Source organism: Dipodomys ordii, unplaced genomic scaffold, assembly GCF_000151885.1.
Source record: "Dipodomys ordii isolate 6190 unplaced genomic scaffold, Dord_2.0 Scaffold31, whole genome shotgun sequence".
In the NCBI taxonomy this organism is placed as follows: domain Eukaryota; kingdom Metazoa; phylum Chordata; class Mammalia; order Rodentia; family Heteromyidae; genus Dipodomys; species Dipodomys ordii.
In genome coordinates, this window is record NW_012267247.1 from 3,877,146 (window position 1) to 3,904,497 (window position 27,352).

At 46.5% G+C, this 27,352-nt stretch overlaps 2 protein-coding genes across 4 annotated transcripts in view; one reads left to right on the forward strand and one right to left on the reverse strand.

Annotated features, from left to right (window-relative positions):
• The first annotated feature begins 9,212 nt into the window (after positions 1–9,212).
• On the forward strand, positions 9,213–19,306 carry Tmem97 (transmembrane protein 97). The gene is made up of 3 exons (XM_013016488.1): positions 9,213–9,422; positions 16,822–16,966; positions 18,432–19,306. The coding sequence occupies exons 1-3, from the start codon at positions 9,297–9,299 to the stop codon at positions 18,689–18,691; spliced, it is 531 nt and encodes a 176-aa protein (XP_012871942.1). The 5' UTR covers positions 9,213–9,296; the 3' UTR covers positions 18,692–19,306.
• A 307-nt stretch (positions 19,307–19,613) lies between these two features.
• The window catches only part of Ift20 (intraflagellar transport 20), an 8,056-nt gene continuing 317 nt past the window's right edge, over positions 19,614–27,352 (reverse strand). Inside the window, exons 1-5 of one of the 3 annotated variants that reach the window (XM_013016490.1) lie at positions 23,515–23,574; positions 23,252–23,380; positions 20,999–21,084; positions 20,399–20,502; positions 19,614–20,018 (exon numbers count right to left, since the gene is read on the reverse strand). In XM_013016490.1, coding sequence (XP_012871944.1) covers positions 19,937–20,018; positions 20,399–20,502; positions 20,999–21,084; positions 23,252–23,378 — 399 coding nt within the window. In that variant the 5' untranslated portion in view covers positions 23,379–23,380; positions 23,515–23,574 and the 3' untranslated portion in view covers positions 19,614–19,936. Of the gene's footprint in view, positions 20,019–20,398; positions 20,503–20,998; positions 21,085–23,251; positions 23,381–23,514; positions 23,575–27,352 lie in introns of those variants that run through there. The other 2 variants (XM_013016491.1, XM_013016489.1) reach the window with 2 other exon arrangements.

Below are 27,352 nucleotides of genomic sequence, written 5' to 3' on the forward strand. Positions count from 1 at the left end.
AAGCCGGAAGTGGCGCTGTGACTCAAGTGGTAGAGCACTAGCCTTGAGCTGAAGAGCTGAGGGACAGCGCCCAAGCCCAGAGTTCAGGCCCCACGACCGGACCCCCCCCCCAAAAAAAAAAGGGAAGCATGGCTAGAAGTAATAGCAGACACCTGAAATTCTAGCACTCAGGATACTGAGGTAAAAGGATCATTAGTTCAAGGCCAGCCTAGGTTGTATAACAAGATCCTGTCACTTCAAACCAGGAAACTCAGTGGTAGAGCACTTGCATAGCATATATGTTAAGGCCCTGGATTTGATCCTCAGCACCAGATAAAAAAATAAAAGGAGATCTCCAATGTAAGAATGGTGAACAAAGAAATTGGCAAAAATGAAACAAACACAGGCTTCACAAAACAATAGCAATCATGTCTGCTGGAGGAATAGAAGAATTTAAGTGGCATTCTTTACACTGGGAGACACACAACCTTCAAGACAAATGAAGGCTCTCGGGAAGCACATGAGATTTTTTGAGAAACCAACTGCCCTATTTTCCACCATCCCTGTTGTCCCACTTAGAAAAGACAAACTTCTTGTTGTCTCCGGTACTACTTAGAATATGGTGCAATATTCCTGGGCCTAAAAGCATTCTGGGTTGCCAAGTAGAGAGACAATGTAAGCAGTTTTATTTATATAGAGAGACCTCAGGCTGGGAGGGTAGCTCGGTACTCAGCGGTAGATTGTTTTCCTAGAATGCATGAAAGCCTGGGTTTAATTCTCAGCACTGAAAAGAATAAAATACCTTGTATATCATTCCTGTCAAATGTCATATCAGTCCTGAGAAAGTAAAGCAAAGAGAACGTTAGGAAGAAATATTGAGTCTAGCAGTATTTTATTTCACCCAGTCAGCAAACTTGTGACACAGCTCCGTCTTTCTTATTGAGAAGTGAGATGTTGTTTGTAAAAATATAAAATGAAAGCTGACTTTTTCCAACAGAAGGTAAAATCTGTTTTGACGGCTTGCTTTGCCAATGAGGACTTTCTAGTTCCTTTATATGGGAGACATTTTCCATCATTAGAATTATCCCGAATGTGCAGCTACAAAAGTTCTGGCAAAATATATTTAAAGCAAAAGATTAAAACATATCAAAAAATATTGTGCAAATGTTGGCAAGGATGTGGACAAATTGGAACCTTTAGGCATTGCCAATGGGAATGTAAAATGGTGCAGCTGCTATGGAAAGTAATGCCAATTTCTCCAGGGAAAAAATATAAAATCAAACATAGAATTACCATTTGATCTAGCCAATTTCATTTCTAGGTATACACATGCAAGAGTTGAAAACAGTGACTCAGACATATCTGTAACACCAGTGTTTGTAGTAGTTATTCACAATAGCCCATCTTCATCAATGGATCAATAAAATGATGTGCATGCATACAATGGAGTTTTCAGGCTCAAACAGGAAGGGCATTCTGTGAACATGATACAATATGCATGAACCTCGTAGACATTATGGTAAGTGACAGAAGCCAGACACAAGAACAAATACAAAGCCCAGCACTGGTGGCTCATGTCTGTAATCCTTGCTACTCAGGAGGCTGAGATCTGAGGATTGCAGTTCAAAGCCAGCCTGGGCAGGAAAGTCTGTGAGACTCTTCAATTAATCACCAGAAAATTGGTAGTGACACTGTGGCTCAAGTGGTAGAGCACTAGCCTTGAGCTGAAGAAAAAAACTTCTGAAGATGATTGTGGTGATCTCTGGACAGCATTGTGAATGTACTTAATGCCTCTGAACTATAAAATGATGTTATGTCTACTTTACCAGTATATGAACATAATTTATATACATGTAGACACCCCTTTAGCCATCCTCCCGATGCCCTTTTTTGTTTTTTGTATTTGTTGGTTATGGGGCTTGAACTCTGGGCCTGAGCACTGTCCAAGCTCTTAAGCTCAAGGTAAAAGCCACAGCGCCACTTCCAGTTTTCTGGTGGATTATTGGAGATCAAAGTTTCACAGGCTAGGTGCCAGTGGCCCTCACCTATAATCCTAGCTACTCAGGCTGAAATCTGAGAATTGCGGTTCAAAGCCAGCCTGGGCAGGAAAGAGTGAAACGTGTATCTCCAGTAAACTACCAGAAAGCCAGAAGTGGCACTATGGTTCAAGTCTTAGAGCATTAGCCTTGAACCGAAGAGCCGAGGGACAGCACCCAGGCAGAGAGTTTAAGCCCCATGACCCATGACTGACCAAAAAAAAAATTCATGGACTTTCATGCCCAGGCTGGCTTTGAACCGTGGGCCACCGGCTCCTGGCCAGCCCCCCTCTTTTTTGCTTTTTGTTTGTGGGTTTTTTGCTGTTGAAACAGTATCTTGCTGTGTGGCTTCAAACTTAGGATCCTCCTGCCTAAGCCTCCCAAGCACTGAGATTACAGGCATATAACATTACATCCAGTCTCTTTCTTCCTCAGTAATAAAATCATATTAAGGGGCATAAGACCCAATTAACTGTGTAAGAGTTTATTTCTGGATCTCAACTCTCTTTCATAGATAGGTATCTTTATGTCAGTACAAAACTTTTGTAGGAAGTGGCACTGTGGTTCAAATAGAATGCTAGCCTTGAGCTGAAGAGCTCAGGGACAGTGCCCAGGCCCAGAGTTCAAGCCCCACAACCAACCAAGTAGTAGTACTTTATTTTTTGTCAGTCCTGGGGCTTAAACTCATGGCCCGGGCATTGTCTTGGGCTTCTTTTGCTCAAGGCTAGCACTATACAATCTGAGCCACAATGCTACTTCCAGCTTTTTTTCTGTTTATATGGAACTGAGGAACCAAACCCATGGCTTCATGCATGCTTAGTAAGCACTCTACCACTAAACAACATTCCCAGCCCTTGTAGTAAGTTCTGAAATCAGGAAGTGTGAATCTGCCAACTTCCTTCTTTTTCAGGATGATTAGAGATACTGAGCATCTTCCTCTTCCATATGGCTGTTAGAATCCACTTGTCCACAAATTGTCATTGAGTCTGTAATAGATGAATTTTAACAATATTAAGTTCTGATTTATGGACAGGGGTGTGTCTGCTTATTAAGCATTTCACTCAGTAATGCTTTCTGCCTTGCAGTGTATGAGTCTTGCCCTTTCTTTGTTAAACTTACTCTAAATATTTTTTTCTTTTTGATGAGTTTCTTTTTTTTATTGTTGGTTGTGGGGCTTGAACTCTGGGCCTGGATATGTCCCTCAGCTTGTCAGCTCAAGGCTAGCGCTCTACCACTTGAGCCACAGCACCACTTCTGGTTTTCTGGTGCTTTATTGGAGTAAGAGTCTCACAGACGTTCCTTCCTGGGCGAGCTTTGAACTGTGATCCTCAGATCTCAGCCTCCTGAATAGCTAGGGTTACAGGTGTGAGCCACTGGCGCCCAGCTTAGTTGTAATTCTTAATGTCCTCTGGAAGAAAAATATAACCCTAAAAATGTACAGTTCTGATCACGCCTGTAATTTAACATTGGCAATGCGTAGAATCTCAGAACTAAGAAGCCGATGCTGGGGTTAGAACACGGCCTCATACCTGCTAGACAATCACAAACTCTAACCCCAAGGTTTTGTTTAGTTGGTTGGTTTGTTAAGACTTTTAAGCTTGACTTTCTTGTTCTTCCTATTGAGAAGTAAAAGTAGCATAACCTAAGTCTATATACCCTCCAGCTAGATTCACAATTTTAATGTTTCTCACGCTTTTAGTTCATATAGACATGTGTACATTTTTCATACAAATGCATGTGTACTTTGATTTCTTGCTGGAACATTATAAAACCTCACCCTTGATGTATCTTCTAAAAACAGGGATGTTTTCAATTATCACGCAATTTTTTTTTAAGTTTTGGGTGTGCTTTTGTTTTTGTTTTTCCAGTCCTGGGCCTTGACCTCAGAGCCTGGACACTGTCTCTGAGCTTCATTTGCTCAAGGCTAACACTCTACCACTTGAGCCACAGCGCCACTTCTGGCTTTTTCTGTTTACGTGGTATTGAGGAATCGAACTCAGGGCTTCATATATGCTAGGTAAGCACTCTACCACTGAGCCACATTCCCAGCCCTTTTTAAGAAATTTAACAACTGATTTGTTACCTGATATTCCCTACACATACAGAATTCTTCAAGCCCTCAAATTTGACTTATTCAGGACAGTCCCTCTGCTATTTCTTCTTTCTCAACATTGTAATTTATGAGAGTACAAAACCAACTGTCATGACAGAAGTCCCACGGAGATCTGTCTTTGTCGGTTTGTTTCCTTGTGTAAAACACTGAAGTTGAACATTTTTGGATGATGTGTCCACTTCTTATTCTGTCGCATCAGGAGGCACAGACACTGGCCCACCTCATTTCTGGTGGTTGTGTGTGTGATCATTTGATCAAAGCTGAATTGCCCACTGTTCAGTTCCCTTCTTTGTAATAACTACGCTGTTGAGAAATACTGATATTATAGAAATACTGATCAGATTTTGTTCCTCATCACATGGCACATAGTGACATGTCCTGATGACCTTTGCCCCAATTTTTTAGTTTTCCACCCCCAGTGGACTGGATCACACAGTGAAGTGTATGAACACACACCTTCACCAGGGTGCTGAAACCATGTGAAGTCTCTTCTCAGGCCTTGCAGCTATCCTGTACCCCTGCGCCCTCTAGTGGTAAGATGTGGGCACCTCGCTAAACTGTTCCTATGCAATGTGATTGGAAGGCCACAACCTTAGGGCCGTGATGTGTGGTGCATGTCCTCCATGCTTGTTTTCCTTACTCTAGGCAGCTATGGCCACCAGGCCTTGGCTAGTGCTAAACTGTGCTGATAAACTGTGACCACACGTGTGAAATCAAGCACACTGCCTACTTTGGTAAATTTAACTGGAACAAAGCCCACCTTCAGTAATGGTTTGGTTTTGAAGTATGAAGCCATCTGCTGATTGTGCACTAGCTTAACAGGTCTCATCTTCCATAACCCAGAACCTCATGAAATTGGATTTTCACTGAGCCTTTGGCTGTCTGTTCTTCTGTCCAGTGTTCCTTCACTGTTACACTGTGACAGATGATGACTTTACCATTTAACTCATTTAACAGACTCCAGCTTTGTGTTTTTGTGTTAATTACGCTGAGGCACAGAAGGATCTGTTTTCAAGGAACCTAAGGAGAGGAAGAAGCCTGTCAGAATGCAAAGGGACAAACTCAGCAGTACCCCCAGAACTTCGCAAGTACACCAAATGGAGGCAAATGGAAGTGGCCTTTACCCTAAAACACACCGAGACGGTGGGTGGTGTGGGATAAGAAGGGTTGGCGCATTTTAAGTAGAAAATGAAGGAAAAGGAGAGAAACAGTTGGGTAGTTCCTGCCAACGAGGCCCCTCCGGCTTAAGTTACCAATAAGACTGGTAACTGGTGTCTACTGGTGTGGTAATTGTATTTGTCTCATCACAATACAAATAATGTGCATGTGTGCATGATAGTAATGGAGCTTGAACTCAGGGCCTCATGCTCTCACTTGATTTTTTTTATTCAAGGCTGGTACTCAAACACTTGAGCCACAGCTTTGTGTACAGCTCTTTTGGTGACTAATTGGAAGTAAAGAGTCTCACAGACTTTCCTGCCTGGGCTGGCTTCGAACCAGGATCCTCAGATTTCAGCCTCAAATAGCTGAATAATTTTCAAAAGGCCTTATATAGACTTTTCCCATCATGGCCCTCACTGGACACATGCTGTAGGCCATGGCTTCACATTAGCAGTGTCACCCTTCTGCAGGTGACCTCTCCCAGAGCCACTACATTCTGAGGCAGAGTTAAGAGCTGTGGTCAGTTCTTCCTCTAAAGGAATGGCACACTGAAGTTGGCAGCTGGAGAGAGGTTATGTGGATGTAGGAGCCTTCAAGGGCTTGGCCTTGAAAATGTCTATCTACAGATAAGAAACTGGGCCAGGTGAGTTGCGATCACACTACCAGCTGTACATGTTCTCATTTGCTGAGGAAGGCCCGCAGCGTAGACCCCCATGCTCCTCCCGCAGCAAGCAGCTGGGACCAACAAGGAGTATGTTCTTTAAGACCATCCTGGGTGTTGGGAGGGGTACACTTGCCAGGTGCTTTTCTGAATACATCTGTGTAGTGACTTAGTCTGCTCCGGTGGGCCCTGGAGACTGCAGGGGAGAGTGCCGTGTTGCCCCAGACATAGAACTAATGTCGCTGAAATTGTGGTCAAGTGGTAGCAAGTGTGAAGCCCTGAGTTCAAATCCCAGTACCACAATGATGATCCCAGTACCACAATGATGATGGTGATGATAAGCTGTCCTAAACACACTACCTGGGCCCTTCCTGAGGCTAGAGGTTGAGACATAGGTTCTACTGTCCGCCATAATACTCACTTTGTGACCTGGAACAAGTATCTCAGCCTGTATACTCATAGCCCTAGACTATCTGCTACCTTTTCATATTCTCTTTCAAAGGAAGAGTTTGAAGAAGGGGACACTATACACATAGGACTGGAAGCAAGGAGAGAGCAGAAAGGAGCAACTTGTCAATTTATACCCAACATCCATGGCTCATCCCTATAAGCCTCGCTACTTAGGAAGCTGGGATCTGAGGATCCTGGTTCTGAGCCAGCCAGAGCTGACAAATCCAATAGACTCCTTTCCAATTAACCAGCAAAAGCCTTAAGTGGAAATGTGGCTCAAATGGGAGAGAGAAACAGAGTGAGACCCTAAGTTCAAGCTCTAACACAAAACAACAGTTCTGACACTCTTCCCCTCAGGAGACCTATGGCTTCTTGGGCATGGACTATTTGTTTCCTGTAGAAGAAATAGCTCATTCAGAGTCACCATCCTACCCCAGCCCCTCTTAAGATACACCTGTTCCTCCCCCTGGGCACAGGTGGCCCTTGGAGCTAGGACAGCACTTAAGCCTCTTACTCCCTTCTGGCAGGGTCCTGAGCAAGATGGTCCGGGCAAGCTCAGCTTAATAGAACTCTGTATCTACTGGCTGGGAAGGTGGCTCAGTGGGAGAGCTCTTGCCTTGCATGCCTGAGGCCATGGGTTCCATTCCTCAGCACCACAAAAGCAAAAAGAAAAAAGCCGGAAGTGGCGTAGTGGCTCAAGTGGTAGAGCACTAGCCTTGAGCTGAAGAGCTGAGGGACAGCGCCCAGGCCCAGAGTTCAGGCCCCATGACCGGACCCCCCCAAAAAAAGAACTGTGTACCCACAGCCTATCCAGCCATGTTGCTCATTCCTTGCTCCCCAACCCAAACAGAAGCTCCATCTCCCTGTTGTGTCCCCTTCCCTACTGCTGACTCATCCCAGCTGCACCCCTTCCCAACCTTGGGGGCCTCCACAGGAACCTGCAGCTGATAGGGCTCTGCTCCTCTGGCACAGCTGGTCATTTTCTCACATTCTCCAAGGTCAGGGTGCCAGCCTCTCTTTTCTCAGGGCGGCTCCACGCATGTCCCCTCTGCTGTGTGAGAGGTCGCTGCCCCTCCACCCATGCACCCCTTCCTCCTGACCACACCCCTGTGCACAGGCCTCCACCAGGCCCACACCAGCCTCCCTGGCCTCTGGATCTTTCCCCTGACTTCATCTCCAAAGACCTTTCCTTCTTCCCCACACCAGGAACCCAGAGGCGGTGTGCCAGGGCCTCTCCCACCGTCTCTTCCCCAGCAGGGCCTCCAGCCCACTTCTCTCTCTACTCCAGTCACTGGCCCCACGTCTGTCTTAGACTGCATACTCCTTCACCACTCTTGTTCAACTCAAAATCACCTTACTCTTCCTACTTCTGACAGTCTGATTGCCTTTTCCTGAGCACGTTTCACACGGATACAAAGCAGCCCGGGAGACTGGGACCTCCTGATCAAAGGGCACCCACCTCAGCCATGCCAGCCTATGTGCCTTCTCCCAGTGCCTTCTCCCCACCCACCGGCCCCTTAGCCTTCCTGAGCCACATTTTCTCTCTCCTCCCAGCTTCTCCATCAACCTGAAACTTCAAACAACAACAAAAGCACCATTGTACATCCCTCCTCCACTCCCTGCCTCCATTTCCCCACTTCCTTACTCTTCTCTGCTAACACTGACTATTGCCCCTACACACAACTGCTCTCAATAGGGTCCTCCCCTGTGACTTGATGCTCCTCCTTATCCACCCTTATTGTCAGTATCCTCCTCCCAACACCCTTCACAACTTCAACACCCACCAGAGGCTGACACCCACCAACCCAGTCAACAGATTCTCTCAACTGCTTTAACCACCTCCACTGCTCGGCACCCCATCAGCAAGCTAAGGCAAAACTGAATGATATTTCCTTAAATTCACCTGTTCCTCTCCCCCCACCCCCATGAGCAGTCTTCAGACTGTTTCAGACTGCCCACCTGGAATCCGCATCATCACTCAATATTTGTTGAGTGACAATGAACCTTTGACCCCTCCCTCCCTCATTCTCCACAGCCAGAAACCAAGTCCTGCTTCCAATCACGTCCCAGGATCGGACCCTTTGCATTTTATTTGTTGTTGTTGTGTGTGCGCGCGCGCTTGTGCACGAGTGTGAATATTGGATCTTGAACTCAGGGCTTGGGCGCTGTTCCCGAGCTCGTCTTTGCTCAGCATGCCACCACTAGCCACAGCTCCACTTCTGGTTTTCTGGTGGTTTATTGGAGATAAGAGTCTCACAGACTTTCCTGCCCGGGCTGGCTTTGAACTGCGATCCTCAGATCTCAGCCTCCTGAGTAGCTTGGATTACCGCCGTGAGGCACCCAGCGCCCGGCTTTCTACCCCACCCTCACCCCCTTCCCCCAGTCCTGGGGTTTGAACTCAAAGCCTGGGCGCTGACCCTGAGCTTCTTTTGCTCAAGGTACTTCTAGCTCTGTTTATGTGGTAGTGAGGAATCGAACCCAGGCAAACACTCTGCCACTGAGCCACATTCCGAGCGTGCCGCTCAACCCCGACCTGACAAGGAACTTTCGGACAGCCCCACTGCACGCGGAGTCCAAGTCCGTCGGCGGCACGGCCAGGTACACACCCGGGCGCTGGAGAATGCAACGCAACCGAAAAAATGAATGGAGTCCTTCTCGCGTGGGGCTCCGCCCCCGCTCACGCGATGCTCCCATCAGCCAATAGGAACACTCTAATGCGTGCCTTCGCGCGAGCCATGGAACTCGCCTCGTGTCTCGGCAGCCAATGGGAGAGGCCTGCGTGGCCTTCATGGGGGCGGCGGCGGCGGTCCGGCCGACGTGCGGCGCGCATTATCTCCTTTCGTCCGGAGCTACAGTCCTGCGCGGCTTCGCCTCTTAGTCGCCCAGTCTCCGGAAGATGGGGGTCGTCGTCCCCAGACGCTGCCTGGAGTGTCTGCTCGGCCTCTACTTCCTCTCCCACATCCCCATCACGCTGTTCGTGGACCTGCAGGCGCTGCTGCCGCCGGAGCTCTACCCGGCCGAGGTGAGGGGCGCCCGGGGGGGGGGGATCCAGACGCCCTTTCCCGCCCCTCGTCGCCCACGCAGGGCCCCCCTTTCTCAGATCCCCCTTCGCTGACTCCGACCTGACGTTCCTGGGCTTCCCCGGCGGCGGGGACCGGTTCCGGGCCGCCGCCCCCGCGCACGTGTCGGCGTTTGAGGGAACCCGCGCGGGGGAAGCGCTGTGCATGCGCCCCGGCGGGGTTTGGAGAGGGGTTGGGAGGTACCAGCCCAGCCCCACATCCGAACTCCGAGGATTAGGTCCGGCCAGAGCCTCCGCGCCCTCGCTGCGCGCCTGGCTTTCACGGACACCCTGGAGAGGGGTTGTTTTAAAGTCCAGTGACACCTGGGGAAAAACACAGGTGCACGGCCCCATTTCCTGGCCGCTGGAGAATACTCTTTGCTTCAGACTCTTTTTTTTTAATATTCAGAACTACAGTTCTAGTTTACCAAAAAAAAATTCAAAACTGGGGGCCTGAAACCTTTTATTGTTGTTTGCTACTTTGAGATAAGGGAATGTGTACTACAGATTAGCCTCCCACTGTTACTCTGCCTCCTGCGTGCTGGGATTTACAGGTGTGCATCACCACCATCCAGCTAGATCCTGGACTCTGCTTCAGGGAATTTTCCTGTCGGCAAGTCTGTGATTGTTTAAGTTAATGGTTAAACGGTGGGTAAGGCTGGCTTATCAACCTACAAATTTTGCCTCTCTGAAGTACTCCTTAAATGTTGTTTTTTTTTTTTGTCGATCGTGGGGCTTGAACTCTGGGCCTGGCGTTGTCCCTCAGCTCTTCAGCTCAAGGCGAGCGCTCTACCTCTTGAGCTACAGCGCCACTTCTGGTTTTGTGGTGGTTTATTGGAGATAGGAGTCTCCCGGTCTCTCCTGCCCGGGCTGGCTTTGAACCGCGATCCTCAGATCTCAGCCTCCTGAGTAGCTAGGATTACAGGCGTGAGCCACCAGCGCCCGGCTTTAAATGTGTTTTCTTTGCAGACCCAAATCCATGAACTCTCAGAGGTGCTGGCAAATGTGTTCTGTATCTTCCTTGGTGTGCATCTCCTATTTGCTTCTAGAAGCAAGCATAGCCCAACCAAACCTCTAGTTCCATGAAAAAGGCATAGGTAGTAGTATGGGAAGAGCACTGGACTGCAGTCTGGGGATTTGATTCTTCAGAACTTATGGTGCAGAGCAAGCCTCCAATGCTAGCTACTCAGGAGGCTGAGATCCAGGACCAAAGTTTGAAACAAGCCTGGGACAGGAAAATCCATGAGACTCTTCTGTCCAATTAGCTACCAAAAAGCCAGAAGCTGTGGCTCAAGTGGTAGTGCCATCCTTGAGTGAAAAGGCTGAGGGACAGGACCCAGGCCGTGAGTTCAAATTCCAGTACTGGAGGAGAGAAGTGGAGTGGGGTGAGGTTGGGGTGGGGGGAGAAGGAAAGAACTGGTATCTGGACAAGTCAGTGCCCTAGCCTCACCTTTCATTATAAGCTCACTGCCCTGGGTTCCATCCCAAGCCACTAAAACAAAGTGTAACTATTCCTGTGCATGCACTTGCACTATAGTCATTTCCTATTTCTACTCTGACAAAAGAGCACAAAAATGGGCTCAGGTGGCTCAAGCCTGTAATCCTGGCTACTTAAGCAGGGATCCAAGGATTGAGACTTGAAGCCATTGCAAGCAAGAAAGTGCATCAGACTCATTTCCAATTAACCATCAAAAAAGCCAGAAGGCCGGGCACCGGTGGCTCACACCTGTAATCCTATTCAGGAGGCTGAGATCTGAGGATTGCAGTTTAAAGCCAGCCCAGAAAGGAAAGTCCAGGACACTCTACACTTTAGAGGTCAAAGGTACACGACGGATCATGGCTGTTATGAAAGCTGTTTCCTTCACAGGGAAAAATCTGTTCTTTTCCAGTTTCTAGTGGCTGCCAGTGTTCCTTGGCTTGTGACCATATCACTTTAGTCTCCAGGTTATCACTCTCCAGGCCATCTTCTCTTCTGCATCCAATCTCCCTCTTCCCTATCTGCACTTATTACCAAGTAAGTGAGAGGCCTAGTCATTACTGTCTTTGGGGCAGATTGTTTCACCACCCATACTGCACCACATAGTACATTCTCTTTCCAAAGAGGTTCTCACATTGCTGCACTAACAGCTCCCAGAAAACAGGAAAGCTATTGCTACCTCTGAAGTTTTTAAAACTTAGGAAGCCAGCAAACCTCAGGCGGGCAAGCTGGCCATTCACTAGCTCTTGATGTTCTAAGTCACTTCAGTTCTTCGTAATTAGCTTGTTATTCCACATTGCCGTTCCAAACTTATTTATCTTTTCATTTCCTCTCCTTGCTCACAACTTACAAAAATAGAACTGAAATATGTCAGAATCAAAAAGACTCAATTTAATTGTACATATTCAAGAAGGTAAGTTTTTCTCCCCTTTAGGGATCGGGTTATAACCTAGTGTTAGTACACTTATCACATGGCCCTGGGTTTGATCCCAGAACACACTCAAAAAAATCCTCTGATGCTGAGCACCTGTGGCTCACATCTGTAATCCTAGCTACTTAGGAAGCTGAGATCTGAGGATTGCAGTTCGAAGCCAGCCTGGAAAGGAAAGTCTGAGATTCTGACTTCCAGTTAACTATTAAAAAGCTAGAAGTAGAGCTGTGGTTCAAGTGGTAGAGCACTGTAGCCTTGAACAAAAAAGTTTGAACACCCTGAATCTAGTGTAGTGCTAAGGACCAGTGCAGGATCTAACCAGAAATGGTTAGTTGCACACATGCATTCATATATTGATGGTGATACTGAAGGAGTTAGTGTGGGAGCATGCTGCCTTGGAAGGCTGGCGACCCTACTCACAGGTACGTGTGACAGCTTGAGCGTTACTGGCCTTGGCTCCGGTTGGCTAAGCCATACCTTGAATTCCCCTATTCACTCGTTACAAATTTTTGGGTGGTGATTTTGTTGCTTTTTATGGAGAAGACAATTACCTTGGGTTTGTCTCAGATTTTCTTTAGCAGGTACCAAAATTTAACATCTGGTTTTCCTCCTGAAATGAGAAAATTTCCCCTAGAACTAAAAAAGCACTGTGGGAAATCACAATACTGGTGGTGGTGAAATTTTAAGATCAAACTTTTTTCTTCGTTTGAAATCAAATCACTTGGGAAAGTTCTGGTTACACAACAATAAAATAATTGCACATTGGCTGAAACATGGAAAGAACAGGAAACATTTTGTGTCATTTGCAGCTGGACAAACTGCTTCTAGTAAAACAAGGATAGGTAGGCATCTGGGCTTGCAGTCTATCCCTGTCATAAATTAGAGGCGTGCAAGAGTGCTCAGTAGCCAGCCCTCTTAGAAAGCCAGGTGTGCAGATGGCTCGTACTGGGCAACAGCTGTGACATGAGTTAACTATAGAGTATGGATGGAGGGGGACAGAGGACTTCAGTGGCGAGAGGCATAAATAGAATTAAACTTGAACATCTTCGGCTAGGCATTAATTCATATACAGTATTTATTTGTGTATTAAGTGATTACATGTGCTACGTCTAAAGACTACATGTGTTAACTCACTGTATCTTACCAGCAGTACATAGTTGTTAGCGGCCTTACACTGTAGACAAGAAAGCAAGTGTGGTGACTTGAAAGCTCCCAGCTCACATGTTCCTCATCACTCTACGGAAGCATCAGGACTTCTCTTCCACTTACCTGCTTGGGCCCCATCCCAACACCAGCTGACTGATAGATGATTACAGGCAGTGGGTCCTAACTCATTAGGAAACTGGGTGATTTGAAGTTTTTTTTTTTTGGGTCCGGTCGTGGGGTCTGAACTCTGGGCCTAGGCACTGTCCCTCAGTTCTTCAGCTCAAGGCTAGCGCTCTACCACTTGAGCCACAGCACCACTTCCAGCTTTTTTCTTTTTGCTTAAGTGGTGCTGAGGAATTGAACCCAGGGCCTCAGGCATGCAAGGCAAGCGCTCTACCACTGAGCCACCTTCCCCGCCCCATGATTTGAAGTTTTTATTGTTGCTTTTATCACCAGCAGTCCTTAGACATTGTAGTGCTGTACAGATTTACCTGAATTTATGAAATAGCTGGATCTAATTATTTACAAGTGTAGAAAATGAAATTCAAATGGACCAGAATGCCTTTCGTTTGTGCCAGAACTGAGGCTTGAACTCGGGGCCTGAGCACTGTCCCTAAGCTCAAGGCTTACACTCTACTATTGAGCCACAGCTCCACTTCCTGCTTTTTTGGTAGTTAATTGGAGATGAGGCTTGTGGACTTTCCTGTCCAGGATGGCTTTGAATCACAATTGTGAGATCTTAGACTCCTAATAGCTAGGATTACAGGCCACCAACACCCGGCTCAGAATGCCTTTTAAATGGTTTCCTTTAGTACTTTAAAAAATTGGAAACCCTAGCTGCTCAGGAGGCTGAGGGATCTGAGGTTCACAACTAAAGTCAGCCCAGGCAGAAAAGTCCATGAGACTCGTATCTCCAATTAACCACCAGAAAACCAGAAGTGGCACTATGGCTCAAGTGGTAGAGCGCTCACTTTGAGCTGAAGAGCTGAGGGACAGTGAGTGCTCAGGCCCAGAGTTCAAGCCCCATGACCAGCAAAAAGAAAAAAAAAAGTCTAAAACCAGAACTGAGAGAATCTCTACTGCTAATGTTGAAGGAAGCAGAGCTCAGTCTTTTTCTTAATTATCACGTGACAGAGTCTGGACCTGATGGGAGAAAGGGTGGAAGAGGATAAAGATCCAAGCTGGCGAAATTTCCTGACCTCCACAGGCCTTGCTGCTGTCCTGCAAGCCGGTGCTGCTAGGATGTTTTTTCAGTTTTTCAATCCTCATATAGCCTCTTTGTAAACGGTTTAAATGAGATTGTCTTTGGCTCAGAGAGAACTACTCACCTGGCTTTCACATTACTCTTCCTGATCATGTTGGTGTTGAAGCTGGATGGGAAAGCACCTTGGAACTGGTTCCTCATTTTTATTCCAGTCTGGATATTTGATACTATCTTGTCATGCTGATTGTCTAGCCAGAACTTTTCTGAAACTAATATTTGCTAACAAATATTTCTGTTCTTTCATGTAGTAGTCTTTTTCCTTTGATTAAAAATTAACAACAGGGATGGGCTGGGAAGGTGGCTCAGTGGTAGAGTGCTTGCCTTGCATGCATGAGGCCCTGGGTTCGATTCCTCAGCACCACATAAGCAAAAAGAAAAAAGCCAGAAGTGGCGCTGTAGCTCAAGTGGTAGAGCGCTAGCCTTGAGCTAAAGAGCTGAGGGACAGTGCCCAGGCCCAGAGTTCAGGCCCCACGACTGGACCCAAAAAAAAAAAATTAACAACAAAAAAGCTGGGCACCAGTGGCTCACACCTGTAATCCCAGCTACTCAGGAGGCTGAGATTTGAGAATCTCGGTCCAAAGCCAGCCTGGGCAGGAAAGTCTGTGAGACTTATCTCCAATTAACCACCAGAAAAACTGGAAGTGACACTGTGGCTCCCTGAGTTGAAGAGCTCAGGGACAGTGTTTAGGGCCAGAGTTCAAGCCCAGTGACCAACAACAAATTAAAAAAGGTGGGCATCAGTGGCTCAAACATGTAATCCTGGCTACTTAGGAGGCTGAGATCTGAGGGTCATGGTTCAAAACCAGCCTGGGCAGGAAAGTCTGAGTGTTATCTCCCATTGACCACCAGAAAACAGGAAGTAGCTCTGTGGCTCAAAGTGGTAGAATGCTAGCCTTGAGCAAAAGCAGCTCAGGGATAGCTCCCAGGCTCTGAGTTCAAGTCCCATGACCAACAACAACAACAAAAATAACAAATAATATCCTTGGATAAGTTAAAACTTACCTTGGAGAAGTGCCTTTATTGATCACACCCTGTCACACACTTGACTACAAAGTCTTGTGTGTTGGGACAGTGCCACTGCCAGGAATTGTGGCAGCTGACTTTTGGTTGTAGGCCATCCCTGAGGCTTTGGACTCCTATACAGCACACAGCGAAGTGAATCTGGCACTGGCTCTGCCTGCCAAGCTCAGATCCTTTTATTTCACAGAGTAACCACAGAGGGTGGCCCAGGCTGGAACTAAGACTGCTAACTGGATCTCTGCTCCTCTACAGTTTTGGGCAATTTGTTTTTCTACAAATACTCTGCTGCTTCTAAAAGGAAAATTCTATGTGTGGAGTTGAGCATAATGATTGGCAATATTGGAGTTAAAGAATCCAAATCAGCCAGGTGCTGGTGGCTCACACCTGTAATCCTACTCAGGAGGCTGAGATCTGAGGATTACAATTCAAAGCCAGCTCAAGCAGGAAAGTCTGTGAGACTCTATCTCCAAGAAACCACCAGAAAACCAGAAGTGGCATTCTGACTCAAGTGGTAGAGTACTCACCTTGAGCTGAAGAGCTGAGTGACAGCACCCAGGCCCAGAGCTCAAGGCCCACAACCGACAAAAAAATCCAAAATTACATCTTCACAGGGGTTAGATTTACCTCACACTCCCTGCCTCCAACCCTGAAGAGGAAACTTTTCCCCCTGTATTTAAGAGAATCTGGCCTTTGGAATTGTGTGTGCAGTTATAAAAGAGAAAAATGTCACGTTTTGTTTTTCCCCAGTTGCGGGCTTGAACTCTGGGCCTGGGCACTGTCCCTCAGCTCTTCAGCTCAAGGTGAACACTCTACCACTTGAGCCACAGCACCACTTCTGGTTTTTTGGTGGTTTATGAGATAAGAGTCTAAAGGACTTTCCTGCCTGGGCTGGCTTTGAACCGCAATCCTCAGATCTCAGCCTCCTAAGTAGCTAGGATTACAGGCGTGAGACACCAGCACCCGGCATGATGTTTTTCACATTTGCCATTTCCTTACAAAAAAAAAAAATGTTGGTACCAGGCGCTGGTGCCTCACGCCTGTAATCCTAGCTATTCAGGAGGCTGACATCTGAGGGTTGCAGTTCAAAGCCAGCCTGGGCAGGAAAGTCATGAGATTCATCTCCAGAAAACTGGAAGGCTGTAGAGCACTATCCTTGAGCTGAAGGCTCAGGGACACTACCCAGGCCCCAGAGTTCAAGTACCACGACTGACCCCTTCTTCACCCCCCCTTCCATCCCCCCTCCCCTCTTCCCCCCCCCCACAAAAAAAGACATTGGCAGAAGTGACACATTCATTCCACAAACCCTGAGAGCCAGATATTTGCTATTGCTCTTGATGGTGGGTGACACCCGTGTTACCCAGCAAATGCTGGGTGGCACAAAGAAGGGACTAGGAGAACTGAGGAACTTCACAGAGAAGCAATATTGAGTTACAGGTAGTGAGCTTTAATCCAGTGACCACCTAGGCTGTAGCCCACTGGAGCCAGTGGCTTGAAATTAACCATGGTCATGTCTTTTTTTCCCCAGCTTAGAAACTTGATGATCTGGTATTATAAAGAGTTCAAAGATCCCCTGATGCAGGAGCCCCCAGTGTGGTTCAAGTCCTTCATATTTTGTGAGCTTCTGTTTCAGCTGCCTTTCTTCCCCATCGCAACGTATGCCTTTTTCAAAGGTTGGTTAATAGGGGAGAGGGGAGTTCTGCTTTTGCTCAGAAATCTTTGGGACAGTGTCTTCATGGGAGAGGACAGAAACTCTTGCAGTTTGTACAGGGCACCTTAGTGGCTGTTTAAATAAATAGTCAGCCTCCATTATCTGAAACCTGAAGCCACTTAAAGGATGACCTTGTTTCTACTTAATCGATTTTATTCTCCTACTTTGGATGCTACCATATTGATTTATCCCTAAAAAGCCCTAAAGGGAATTCTTTTCTTATGTGCTCTCATAGTTTTTGTTCCCCATAACTATGGTTCAAACTCAGTCTTGCACTTGTTACACAAGCACTGTACTTACTACAGAAGCCACATTCCCAGTCCTTTTCTGCTTTTTCTAGTAGTCTCAGCTTTATACCTAGGCAGGCATAAACTTCCAATGTAGCTAGGATGATTAGCACACCTATTTTTTTTTTTTTGCTTTCGCTTTTGTTGTTTTTTTTTTTTTTTTTTTTTGGTGAGACACCATGACTTGAACTTAGTGCCTGACGTTTTGGCTCATTGTCCAGCATGCTATCAACTGAGCTATGCCTCCAACCCTAAGATGAAGGTCTTACAAACCTGTCCAGGATTGGCCTCTTACCACAATGCTCTTGATCTCTACCTCCTTAATAGCTAGGATTACAGGTGTAATAAGTCACCATGTCCAGCTAGTGTTTTTTTTTTTTGGTCGGCCGTGGGGCTTGAACTCTGGGCCTGGGCGCTGTCCCTCAGCTCTTCAGCTCAAGGCAAGCGCTCTACCACTTGAGCTACAGCGCCACTTCCGGTTTTCTGGTGGTTTATTGGAGATAGGAGTCTCACAGTCTCTCCTGCCCTGGCTGGTTTTGAACCGCGATCCTCAGATCTCAGCTTCCTGAGTAGCTAGGATTACAGGTGTGAGCTACCGGCGCCCGGCCAGCTAGTGTTTTTATACAAATGTATCTACACTTCTGTTCTTGGAAAATAAGTTCAAATAGCTGAAAATGTTTCTCACAGGAGTGCTTCACAGACAGACGTTGGGTGGGATTCCCCTGCACTACATTTTAGATCACTTTTCTTTTTTGGTGATGGTACTGGTGAACTCAGAGCCTTATGCTCTCTCTCCAGTTGGCCTCTTCACTCATTGCTGGCCCTGTATCACTTGAGCCACATCTCCATTTCCTTCACTGCATTTTAGACCAAATTAATAACGCAGTTTTCTACCTTAGGCCTTTCCATCTGTATTCTAATCCAAACCCTTGGTTCTTCGGCAGTCAGTGAACTAAGAGTCATGGCTGTCACATAAGTTTGCGTGTGGGATGTGTAACCCATCTAATTTCCCTCCCGTTTATCTGAGTTTCCCCTTGAGGGGGAGGAGGTAGTGATTCAGCTGAAGGGAGCAGGCAGACAGGGACAAGATGGAGAGTGTCCCAGACACCCTTGGAGTCACAGACATCTTCTCTCTTCCAGGAAGCTGCAGGTGGATCCGCACCCCTGCGATCATCTACTCAGTTCACACTATGACAACTTTAATTCCAATTTTATTCTCACTTCTATTTGAGGAATTTTCCAAAGCCAGTGGTTTCAAAGGACTGAGACCTGAGACCTTCCGTGAACGACTGACCCTTGTATGCCTCTATGCCCCCTACTTAATCATCCCTCTCCTCCTGCTGCTTTTCATGTTGCGGAATCCCTACTACAAGTATGAAGAGAAGAAAAAGAAAAAGTGAGGGGAACATCTCTTGGCCCCAGAGGGGAGATGTCCTTTGGACCCAGTGAAGGAAAAACTGCTCTGAACCCATGTCTTCAGCCTCACACAAGCACAAGATGATGGCAGGAGCCACATAAAATCTTCATCTTCCCAGGGCAACAGGGTGATCAGACCCATCCGCAGGGTTTGGAGTAAGGGAGCCAGTGATAGGAATGTGGTGCCAAATGCCTACATTACCTTACAGGAGACCAGAAACTGGGTAAGCATGGCCTGCTTGCTATGTTCTGTGGCTCTTGTCACATGACCAGAATATACACACCCACTAAGCCCATATCACTGGCTTAAAGAATGAATAGAATGTTTCACTTTAAAATCAAATTATGCCTCTTTTAATACCCATAAAGAACTTGTTCTTGCCAGTACCTGTACCCCTGGGAGAAAAAAATATTACACAAACAGTTTGAAATTTGCTTCTAAAACAGTCATCCCAAGAGACCTTTTTCAGGGAGGGGGGTGAGGAAATGACTGGGGTTTGAACTCAGGGCTGCATGCTTGTTAAACAGATACTCTTATCACTTGATCTGTGTCCCCAACAACTTTCAGTCACTGTCTTTTCCCAAATCTCTGTCTTGCATGTTTTGGCATCTTGAGCCTCATCTAGGAAGCATGTTCCCTAACAGAGACCTTCACCCTTCCTGATGAGCCTAGTCACTCCAGCTAGGGATACAAGTATGCTGTGTGTACCTCAGATCTTTTCACTAGTATGTGCTCTACATCTGCACTGAAGGCCATCCAACCCTCACACACACTCAAAGAGTACAGGTCCCAGCCAATCCCAGTTCTGCCCTTTCCTGCTCAAAAGCCATATTGGTCTGACTACTAGTACTACCTGACTTGTGTGCATCTGGTACAAATAAAGGTAGCTGCTGACCACTTCATGTCTGATCAAGCTGTTTGAAAACAATTTATTGCTTTTCCTTCCAAAGCTTTGTGAGTTTACAAAAAGAGGATCCAAGTTACAGACTGCTTAGTTCATACTAAGAATGCGAAAGGTGAGGCCCTGTCCTGCCCTGCCACCTGCAGTGCCGGGCACTGTTTAGTGCCAGCTCCCCAACGTGGCGTTACTGCCTTCGGAGAATTGTAATCCTTACACACCGTCAGGACGTGCTTAGGTCAGGTCATTAGTCAAGTCACTGGAATGGTACAGAGGTTTTTTTGGTTGGGGAGTATTTTTGCCTTCCTGCTATAAAAATGAAAATTTCAGTCATTTCTGAAAAATAAACTGGTCAATAAATTCATTTTGTTCTGCTTCTACTTTACACAAAGCTTCATATTCAACCCGATACCTGAAAAACAAAATCGTTAGAAGCCCTGAAAAGGATGAAATAAACCAGACTTACTTCTAGAGGAATATAGAGGTGTACATGATTCCAAGAAATGGTGTGCACAAAGAAATTAGGGTAAGAAAGAGGAAAACGAGGCCAGGGCACCCGTGAGATCTCCAAGCCCTGTGTCACTTCCTTGCAGGGCCCTGGCTACCTCAGCTTTTTATGCTCAAACTACTACAGGTCATTTGACATTGACCAATTTCCTTCCCATCATAGGTAATTTTGTTGTTGTTTTTTTAATCCCACAAGTCAGGATGGCAAGTTAGATGCTACTCCTAGGAAAGTGATAAATAAGGTGATCAAGATGAAGACCCTGCTTTTACAGGATGACTTCTTACCTTTCCAACTGCATTTTCTTTTCTGCTATTAATGCTTGAAGTTGCTGTTGTTGGGCTTCTCTCTGCTTTGCTATGGATTTGAGCAAGTTCCGAGCACCAATGGCCTAGGAGACAATAACATAATGCCAGAGAGAAACATGGCTTCCTTACACCAGCTACAGCACTGAGTCCTCAAAGTGAGGGAGCTACAAGTCAGTTCAGGGGAGAAAGGAGGAGATAAGTCAGAATCTACTGGTCCTTGAGTGCATGTGCTTTCAGAGCCAACCCTGCAGTTACTCTAGCCCACTGGGTGGTGCCATTTGGCCTGTACCCTTCACCAAGTCACCTACACCACACAAGCCTTCATTTCCCCATTTATAAGAGGAGGATAAAAGCACCTATCAGTACTTGTGTGAAAAGCCAAGGGAATAGTAGCAAAGTTCTCCAAGTAAGCTCAAACAGTACCTGGATCAGAAATAGTTAAGTTCCACTAGGGCCAACCTTCTAGTCCTGGACCCACAACTGTGTTAAAGCCTTAGTTCAATTAAGGAACCTCCCATCCCCCACAGCAATAGGGAACCAGGATCCCTGGCTGAGACAGACAAGACATGCAGATCTTACCTTCATCTTTTCATTTTCTGCTTCTTTTGCAAGTTGGTCAACAAGCTCTATTAGACCACCAACTATCTTCTGAAACTGTCCAATTTCTTGTAGAGAAAGAACAAAATATTTCTCAGCATCAACACTCCCTTGAAGCCAGTGGCTCATGCCTGTAATCCTAGCTACTCAGGAAGCTGAGATCTAGGGAGTGCAGTTCAAAGCCATCCCAGGCAGGAAAGTTCATGAGACTCTTATCTCCAACTGACTACAAAAAAATAGAATAAAAGGAAGTGGAGCTGTGGCTCAAAGGACAGTACCAAGGCCCTGAATTCAAGCCCCAGAACCAGTGCAAAAATAGCATCCAGGTACCAGTGGCTCCCATCTGTCATCCTATATATTTGGAAAAAGTCTTCAAGACTCCATCTCAAAGGAAAAAGCTGTGCATAGTGGCATATGCTTATCATCCTAGCTACAGTGAAAAGTAAAAATACCATTATCTAGCTATGCATCTAGGCAGGTGATAATTCTATCTCAGAAATAATCAGTGTAATATGAGCTGCAGGTGCAGCTCAATGGTAGAACATCTGCTTAGTAAGTATAAGGGTCTAAGTTCAAGTCCCAGAACTCAAAGCGTGTGGGCGGGGGATATGAGGGGGGGGGCAGAGGAAGCACTGGAAGCTCATATTTGTAATCCTAGCTACTCAGGAGGCTGAGATCTAAGGATCACATTTCAAAGCCAGGCAGGTAGGAAAGTCCATAAGACTCTTATGGACTCCATTTAACCATCAGAAAACCTGAAGTAGCACTGTGGTTTAAAATGATGGAGTGCTGGCTGGGAAGGTGACTTAGTGGTAGAGCGCTTGCCTTGCATGCCTGAGGCCCTGGGTTCAATTCCCCAGCACCACATAAGCAAAAAAAAAAGCCAGAAGTGGCGCTGTGGCTCAAGTGGTAGAGCGCTAGCCTTGAGCTGAAGAATTGAGGAACAGCACCCCAGGACAGAGTTCAGGCCCCACGACCGGACCAAAAAAAAAAAAAATGATAGAGTGCTAATCTTGAGTAAAAGAGCTCAGGGACAGCACCCAGGCTCTGAGTTCAAGCCCCATGGCCCATAAAACAAAGTTTGATGACTATTTTAATTCTCCCACTCTCCTTTATTTTGTGCTTATACAAATGGTATTGATTTCAGGGCCTTACCCTCTTATTTTTTTATGCTCAAAAAAGTTGAGCCACAGGGCTGGGAAGGTGGCTCAGTGGTAGAGCACTTGCCTTGCATGCATGAGGCCTTGCATGCATGAGGCCCTGGGTTCTATTCCTCAGCACCACATAAGCAAAAAAGAAAAAAGCCGCAAGTGGCGCTGTGGCTCAAGTGGTAGAGCACTAGCCTTGAGCTGAAGAGCTGAGGGAAAGCACCCAGGCCCAGAGTTCAGGCCCCACGACCAGACCAAAAAAAAAAAAAAGTTGAGCCACAAAATGTACTGACAAGGTCAGGTAACCACCAACCTTATATACACTTTCTGGCTTTTTGCTGGTTGTTGGGGCTAAGAATCACTCAGATTTGTCTGCCCAGGCTGGCTTTGAACCTTGATTCTTAGATCTCAAGCTCCTAAGTAGCTAGGATTACAGGTATGAGCCATCAGCAGTGGGATAAGGCTCCCACTCTTGATCTGAACCTAGAGATGGATGCCAAGACAGTAGCTGGACCAGGCATACTTGGTCAGAAATGGTAAGAAGTGCAAAGTACAGTTCACAGAGACATGTATCTCAGAACAAATTGTTGCCTTGGACTCCAGTTACTGCAGGGCTGAGAGCAAGTAAAAAGCTCGCGAAAGTTAAATACCCAATCTCCCATTCACCACTGTCTGTTACTAGTATCAGAATGCTATTTTACTATCTGGTAGCATACAGTAAGCGATCACCTGCCACATTCCATAGCCATTGGTCTACTAAATCCAGCTCGATCTCTGCACAAACATAATTTCAGTAAGTCCTTTGAGCTGCTTCTAAAGCCTACCATGGGGAGTACCCTTTCTACCAAGAAATCAAATCAATACACACTTCATTTCCTTCTCCCAACCTCTGGCCATGAGTTATAAGGTTTTTGAGAGCAAAAACTCACAGATGGCATCCCCTCCCATCCCAGGATCTGTCTTGGCTGGGGCTCAATATGGAACACATGGACAGCCTAAGAAAAGGGCAGGCAGAGAAGGTGAATATATTCAGAGGCCAAGGTGGTATACAGCTGAGTGGCTTTAAACAATTCTCCCAAATACTCACTATCCACAAAGTCCTTGCACTCTTCTTTGAGCTCTATGGTCTGCTGGGTAACATCTGGGTCCAACACCCGCAGCTTGTTCAGCTCATCGAAGTGCAGCCCTGCTTCCCCCAGGATGTCCTTGGCCATAGCTGCAAAGAAACCAACCCCAATCATGTTCCAGGCTCCCAAGGAAATGTCTGCTCCTAGCCCAGCTCCCACCTGCCCCAGATACCGGTGCCCAAACCTCTGGTGTTCCAAAAGCTCCCCGTTCCCTCAGCCTCACCTGTTTCCCTTCCAGGGACCTTAGAGAAGTTCAGAAGGAATCAGGAGGAGACGTGTCTTAGAAGCAAGGGGCAGGAAAGAATAAAGTCCAGCTTTTTGTCACAGGTATCATTCATTCAACATACATTTCTTGAGTGCCAACTACATGCCAGCACTGATAGACACTGGGTTACAAAGATGGATATAACATGGTACTCGCCCCACAGGAGCACATAGTTTAGCTGGAGAAAGAGACCGGCAAGCTGAAAAATTACACTGTTCAGTGCTTTACAGAAATATCACAAAGAATAGGAAGAGAATCAACATCTGAACTTAAGTTGCAAGCCATAATATAGTTACATATCCCCATTTATGTACTCAGGACACAAAAAAGGCTTTTCCAATACAGATACTGAAACAACACAAAAAGCAAATAAAATAAAAAAAAACTAAGTGGACTAAAAATTAAGATTAAAAAAATAAGCAATAAATACGAACGTTACCCAAACAATCACGGTGCCAGTGACTCATGCCTATAATCCTACCTACTCAGGAAGCTGAGATCTGAGGATCAAAGTTTGAAGCCAGTCAGGACAAACAAATACAAGAGACTCAACTCCAATTAACCAGAAAAAAGCCGAAGTGGAGGCATGGTTCAAGTGGTAATGTGCCCAAAGTAGAATGACTGAATGAGATGCCCTAAGTTCAAACCCTAGTACAAAAAAAAAGAGGAGGAAAAAGGCAGGCACTGGTGGCTCACGCCTTATGATCCTAGCCACTCAAGAGACCTTGAAACCTGAGAATTGCTGTTTGAAGCCAGCCTAGGCAAGAATAGTCTGAGGCTCTTTTATCTCCAATTAACCAATAAAAGCCAGACATCAAGGTGTGACTCAAGTGACAGAGCACTAGCCTTGAATGAGAAAGCTAAGGAACAGCCCCAGGTCCCAAGTTAAAGCCCCAATACCAGCACAAAAGAAAAAGAAGACAAGAGGAAGTGGCACTGTGGCTTAAGTGGTAGAGTGCCAGCCTTGGAGAGCTCAGGGACAGCTCCCAGGCCCAGAGTTCAAGCCCCACGACCAAAAAAAAAAAAAAGATGAGAATGTATACAAGACACTGCAACGCTGCCTAAATTAGGAGCCAAAGTTGAATCAGTCTCTGTCAGAAAACACAAAGGATGAAGTATCCACAAGAATGTGCAAGATACAGAAGCCAGGGGATACATTCCAAGCAGAGAATGCTAAGAGACAGGACCTACCCCACCTAGAGGATGAAAAGAACGAGGATGAAACTGGAAATGCGGTCAGGGGCAACCTGAGGGACCTGTGCAAAGCTTAGTTTGGATGGGTATTTTTTTTTCTTTTGTAGACAACAGAGAATCAAAGAAAATACCCCCCACCCCCGCCGCTGGCCTTTGAACCCTGCATTCCTGATCCAAAGGATATCTCAATGCTGAGACTGAAAATGCACCTTCATTTTGGCCCCAAAAATTAAAGTAAAACTTAAAACAGAAAATAAACAGCCTAGGTTGTTTAAAAGGGGAGGCAGCCAGGCACCAGTGTAATCCTAGCTACTCAAGAGGCTGAAATATGAAGATCCAGATTCAAAGCCAGCCAGGGCAGTAAAGTCCAATTGACTACCAAAAAGCTGGAGGTGGAGGTGTGGCCCAAATGGTAGAGCACTATCCTTAAGTGAAAAAACTAAAGGATAGCACCAAGGCCCTGAATTCAAGCCCCAATATTGACAAGAAAAGAGGTGGAAGAGAGGGGGCACAATGGGGCTGAGGATATAGTTCAATGGAAGAGTATTTACCTAGGATGCAGTGAGGCTCTGGGTTCAATTCCCAACACTGACAGGGGGAAAAAAAAGTCCCTACAGTTGACAGACTTCTGATTTTTAAGAGGACAAAACCTCTGAATATCAAATGTTGATATCTAAATTTAGACATTTTGTGATCCAACTAATGTGTCTATGAGATTTCAATGGAATTCACTGCAGTGAACTACCACCTTTCTTTTGCAACATTTTAAATTATCCAAAGCTTCCTTATAATTTAGTTGTTTTAAAAAAAAAAAGGAGCAAAAAAAAAGAGCTATCTTAGAAGGTAGAGCTAACAAGGAGGATGAATACAGTTAGAAATGGATTGTTTGCAACTATGAAAATAAATCAATGAAACCTTTTGAAATTGTTTTGGGAAGGGGGGACAGCAAGGAGAGAGGATATATTGTAAATACTTGTGGTATGAAATCTCCTGTATGACTAATGTTAGTCCATTTTTAAGGCCTACTTCCTATCTGTTCTACATACCCGAGTACTAACGGCTACCAGGTGATTTTTTTTTTTTTTTTTTTTTGGCCAGTCTTGGGGTTTAAACTCAGGGCCTGGGCACTGTCCCTGAGTTGCTGCTGCTTCTTCCATCCCCTCAACCCCAGGTCGTGGGGCTTGAACTCTGGGCCTGGGCACTGTCCTTCAGCTTCTTTTGCTCAAGGCAAACACTCTACCACTTGATTCACAGCACCACTTCCGGGTTTTTCTGTGAATGTGGTACTAAGGAATCGAACCCAGGGCTTCATGCATGCTAGGCAAGCACTCTACCACTAAGACACATTCCTAGCCCTACCAGATGATTAATCAGACCAGGTGCTCCTGAAAAATTCCAGTAACTTGAGGGAGCAAACACCTACTTGCCTTCCACTGCCTTCCTGAGTCTGTATTTAAGAGGCAAATCCAGTGAGTACCTGCTCTGGAGAATATCAAAGAAAAAGTCTCTGAAGAGGCAGCAATCAATCACGAATTGTGAGAGTAGTTATGTGAAGATGCAGGAAGAGGATGTAACTGCAAGAACAAGTGACACCTCTGAAAAAAGTGACACTTAAAACTGAGACCTAAAGGGTATCCTAAAGTTTGCTAAGAGAAGGGAGACAATCTAGGCAAAAGTAAAAGCACAGGGGAGGGGCTGGGAAGGTGGCTCAGTGGGCCCTGGGTTCGATTCCTCAGCACCACATAAGCAGAAAAAGCTGGAAGTGGCACTCAAGTGGTAGAGTGCTAGCCTTGAGCTGAAGAGCTGAGGGACAGTGTCCAGGCCCAGAGTTCAGGGGAGACTCTGAGACTAGAAGAAATCTGACACGTTCCAACTAAAAGGCTAGTGTGATCAAAAGTAGGATCCAGAACGAAAGCGGAACTGGGTGCGGCCAGACAGGGAAGCCTGAGCTGCCTGGGTCGATTTTAAAAGGTAAGGGTGGCGATCACTGACTCAAGTCTGGGGACGGGACTTGAGGGAACAAAGGGGCAGGTAGGCCACACCTACCTGACTCCTGGCCATAACCTTAGGGTATACACTGGCACATGAATTGGCACTCAGTAAATGTTGGCAGAATGACTGACCAAGCCAATAGGCAGCTATGGAGAAGTAAGCAACAACCGTTTGCAGAGAGGCGTTCTAGTTAACGCTACTTCAGTGGAGTTGACAGGACTGCCTGGACGTGCGGTGGAGACGCTGAGTGAAGAGAGGAGCCAGGCGTGGTTCCCGTGAATCGGATGCGTACGGAGCGTACGCTGGGCGTGGGTGGAAGGAGGGATGGACGGAGACGGTCCCCGCGGGACCATCCGGTTCTCTCCCGGATTCCTTTCCCCCACACACCCGTCTGAGCGTCCAGGGGGGCACTAGGTGCTGACCCGGGATTGGACCCCCGTGACGACGGGGGCGGGGACGAGCCCACGCCCCGGCTCCCCGAGACCACAGACTGTACGAACCGGCTCCACCCACAGAGCGTGGGGAGGACGCCGGGCAGAAAGTTAGCCGTGGCGTCCCGGCTCCCGACACTCGCCGCGGGGATCCGCCGGGCGGCGGCGGGCGCGCGCCG

What these genes read in the sequence shown, in the direction of transcription:
- Tmem97 (XM_013016488.1), top strand. Translation starts at nt 9,297, where the DNA reads ATGGGGGTCGTCGTCCCCAGACGCTGCCTGGAGTGTCTGCTCGGCCTC. An exon ending in CGGAGCTCTACCCGGCCGAG is followed by an intron (nt 9,423 to 16,821) that starts GTGAGGGGCGCC and finishes TTTTTTCCCCAG; the next exon opens with CTTAGAAACTTGATGATCTG. An exon ending in AACGTATGCCTTTTTCAAAG is followed by an intron (nt 16,967 to 18,431) that starts GTTGGTTAATAG and finishes TCTCTCTTCCAG; the next exon opens with GAAGCTGCAGGTGGATCCGC.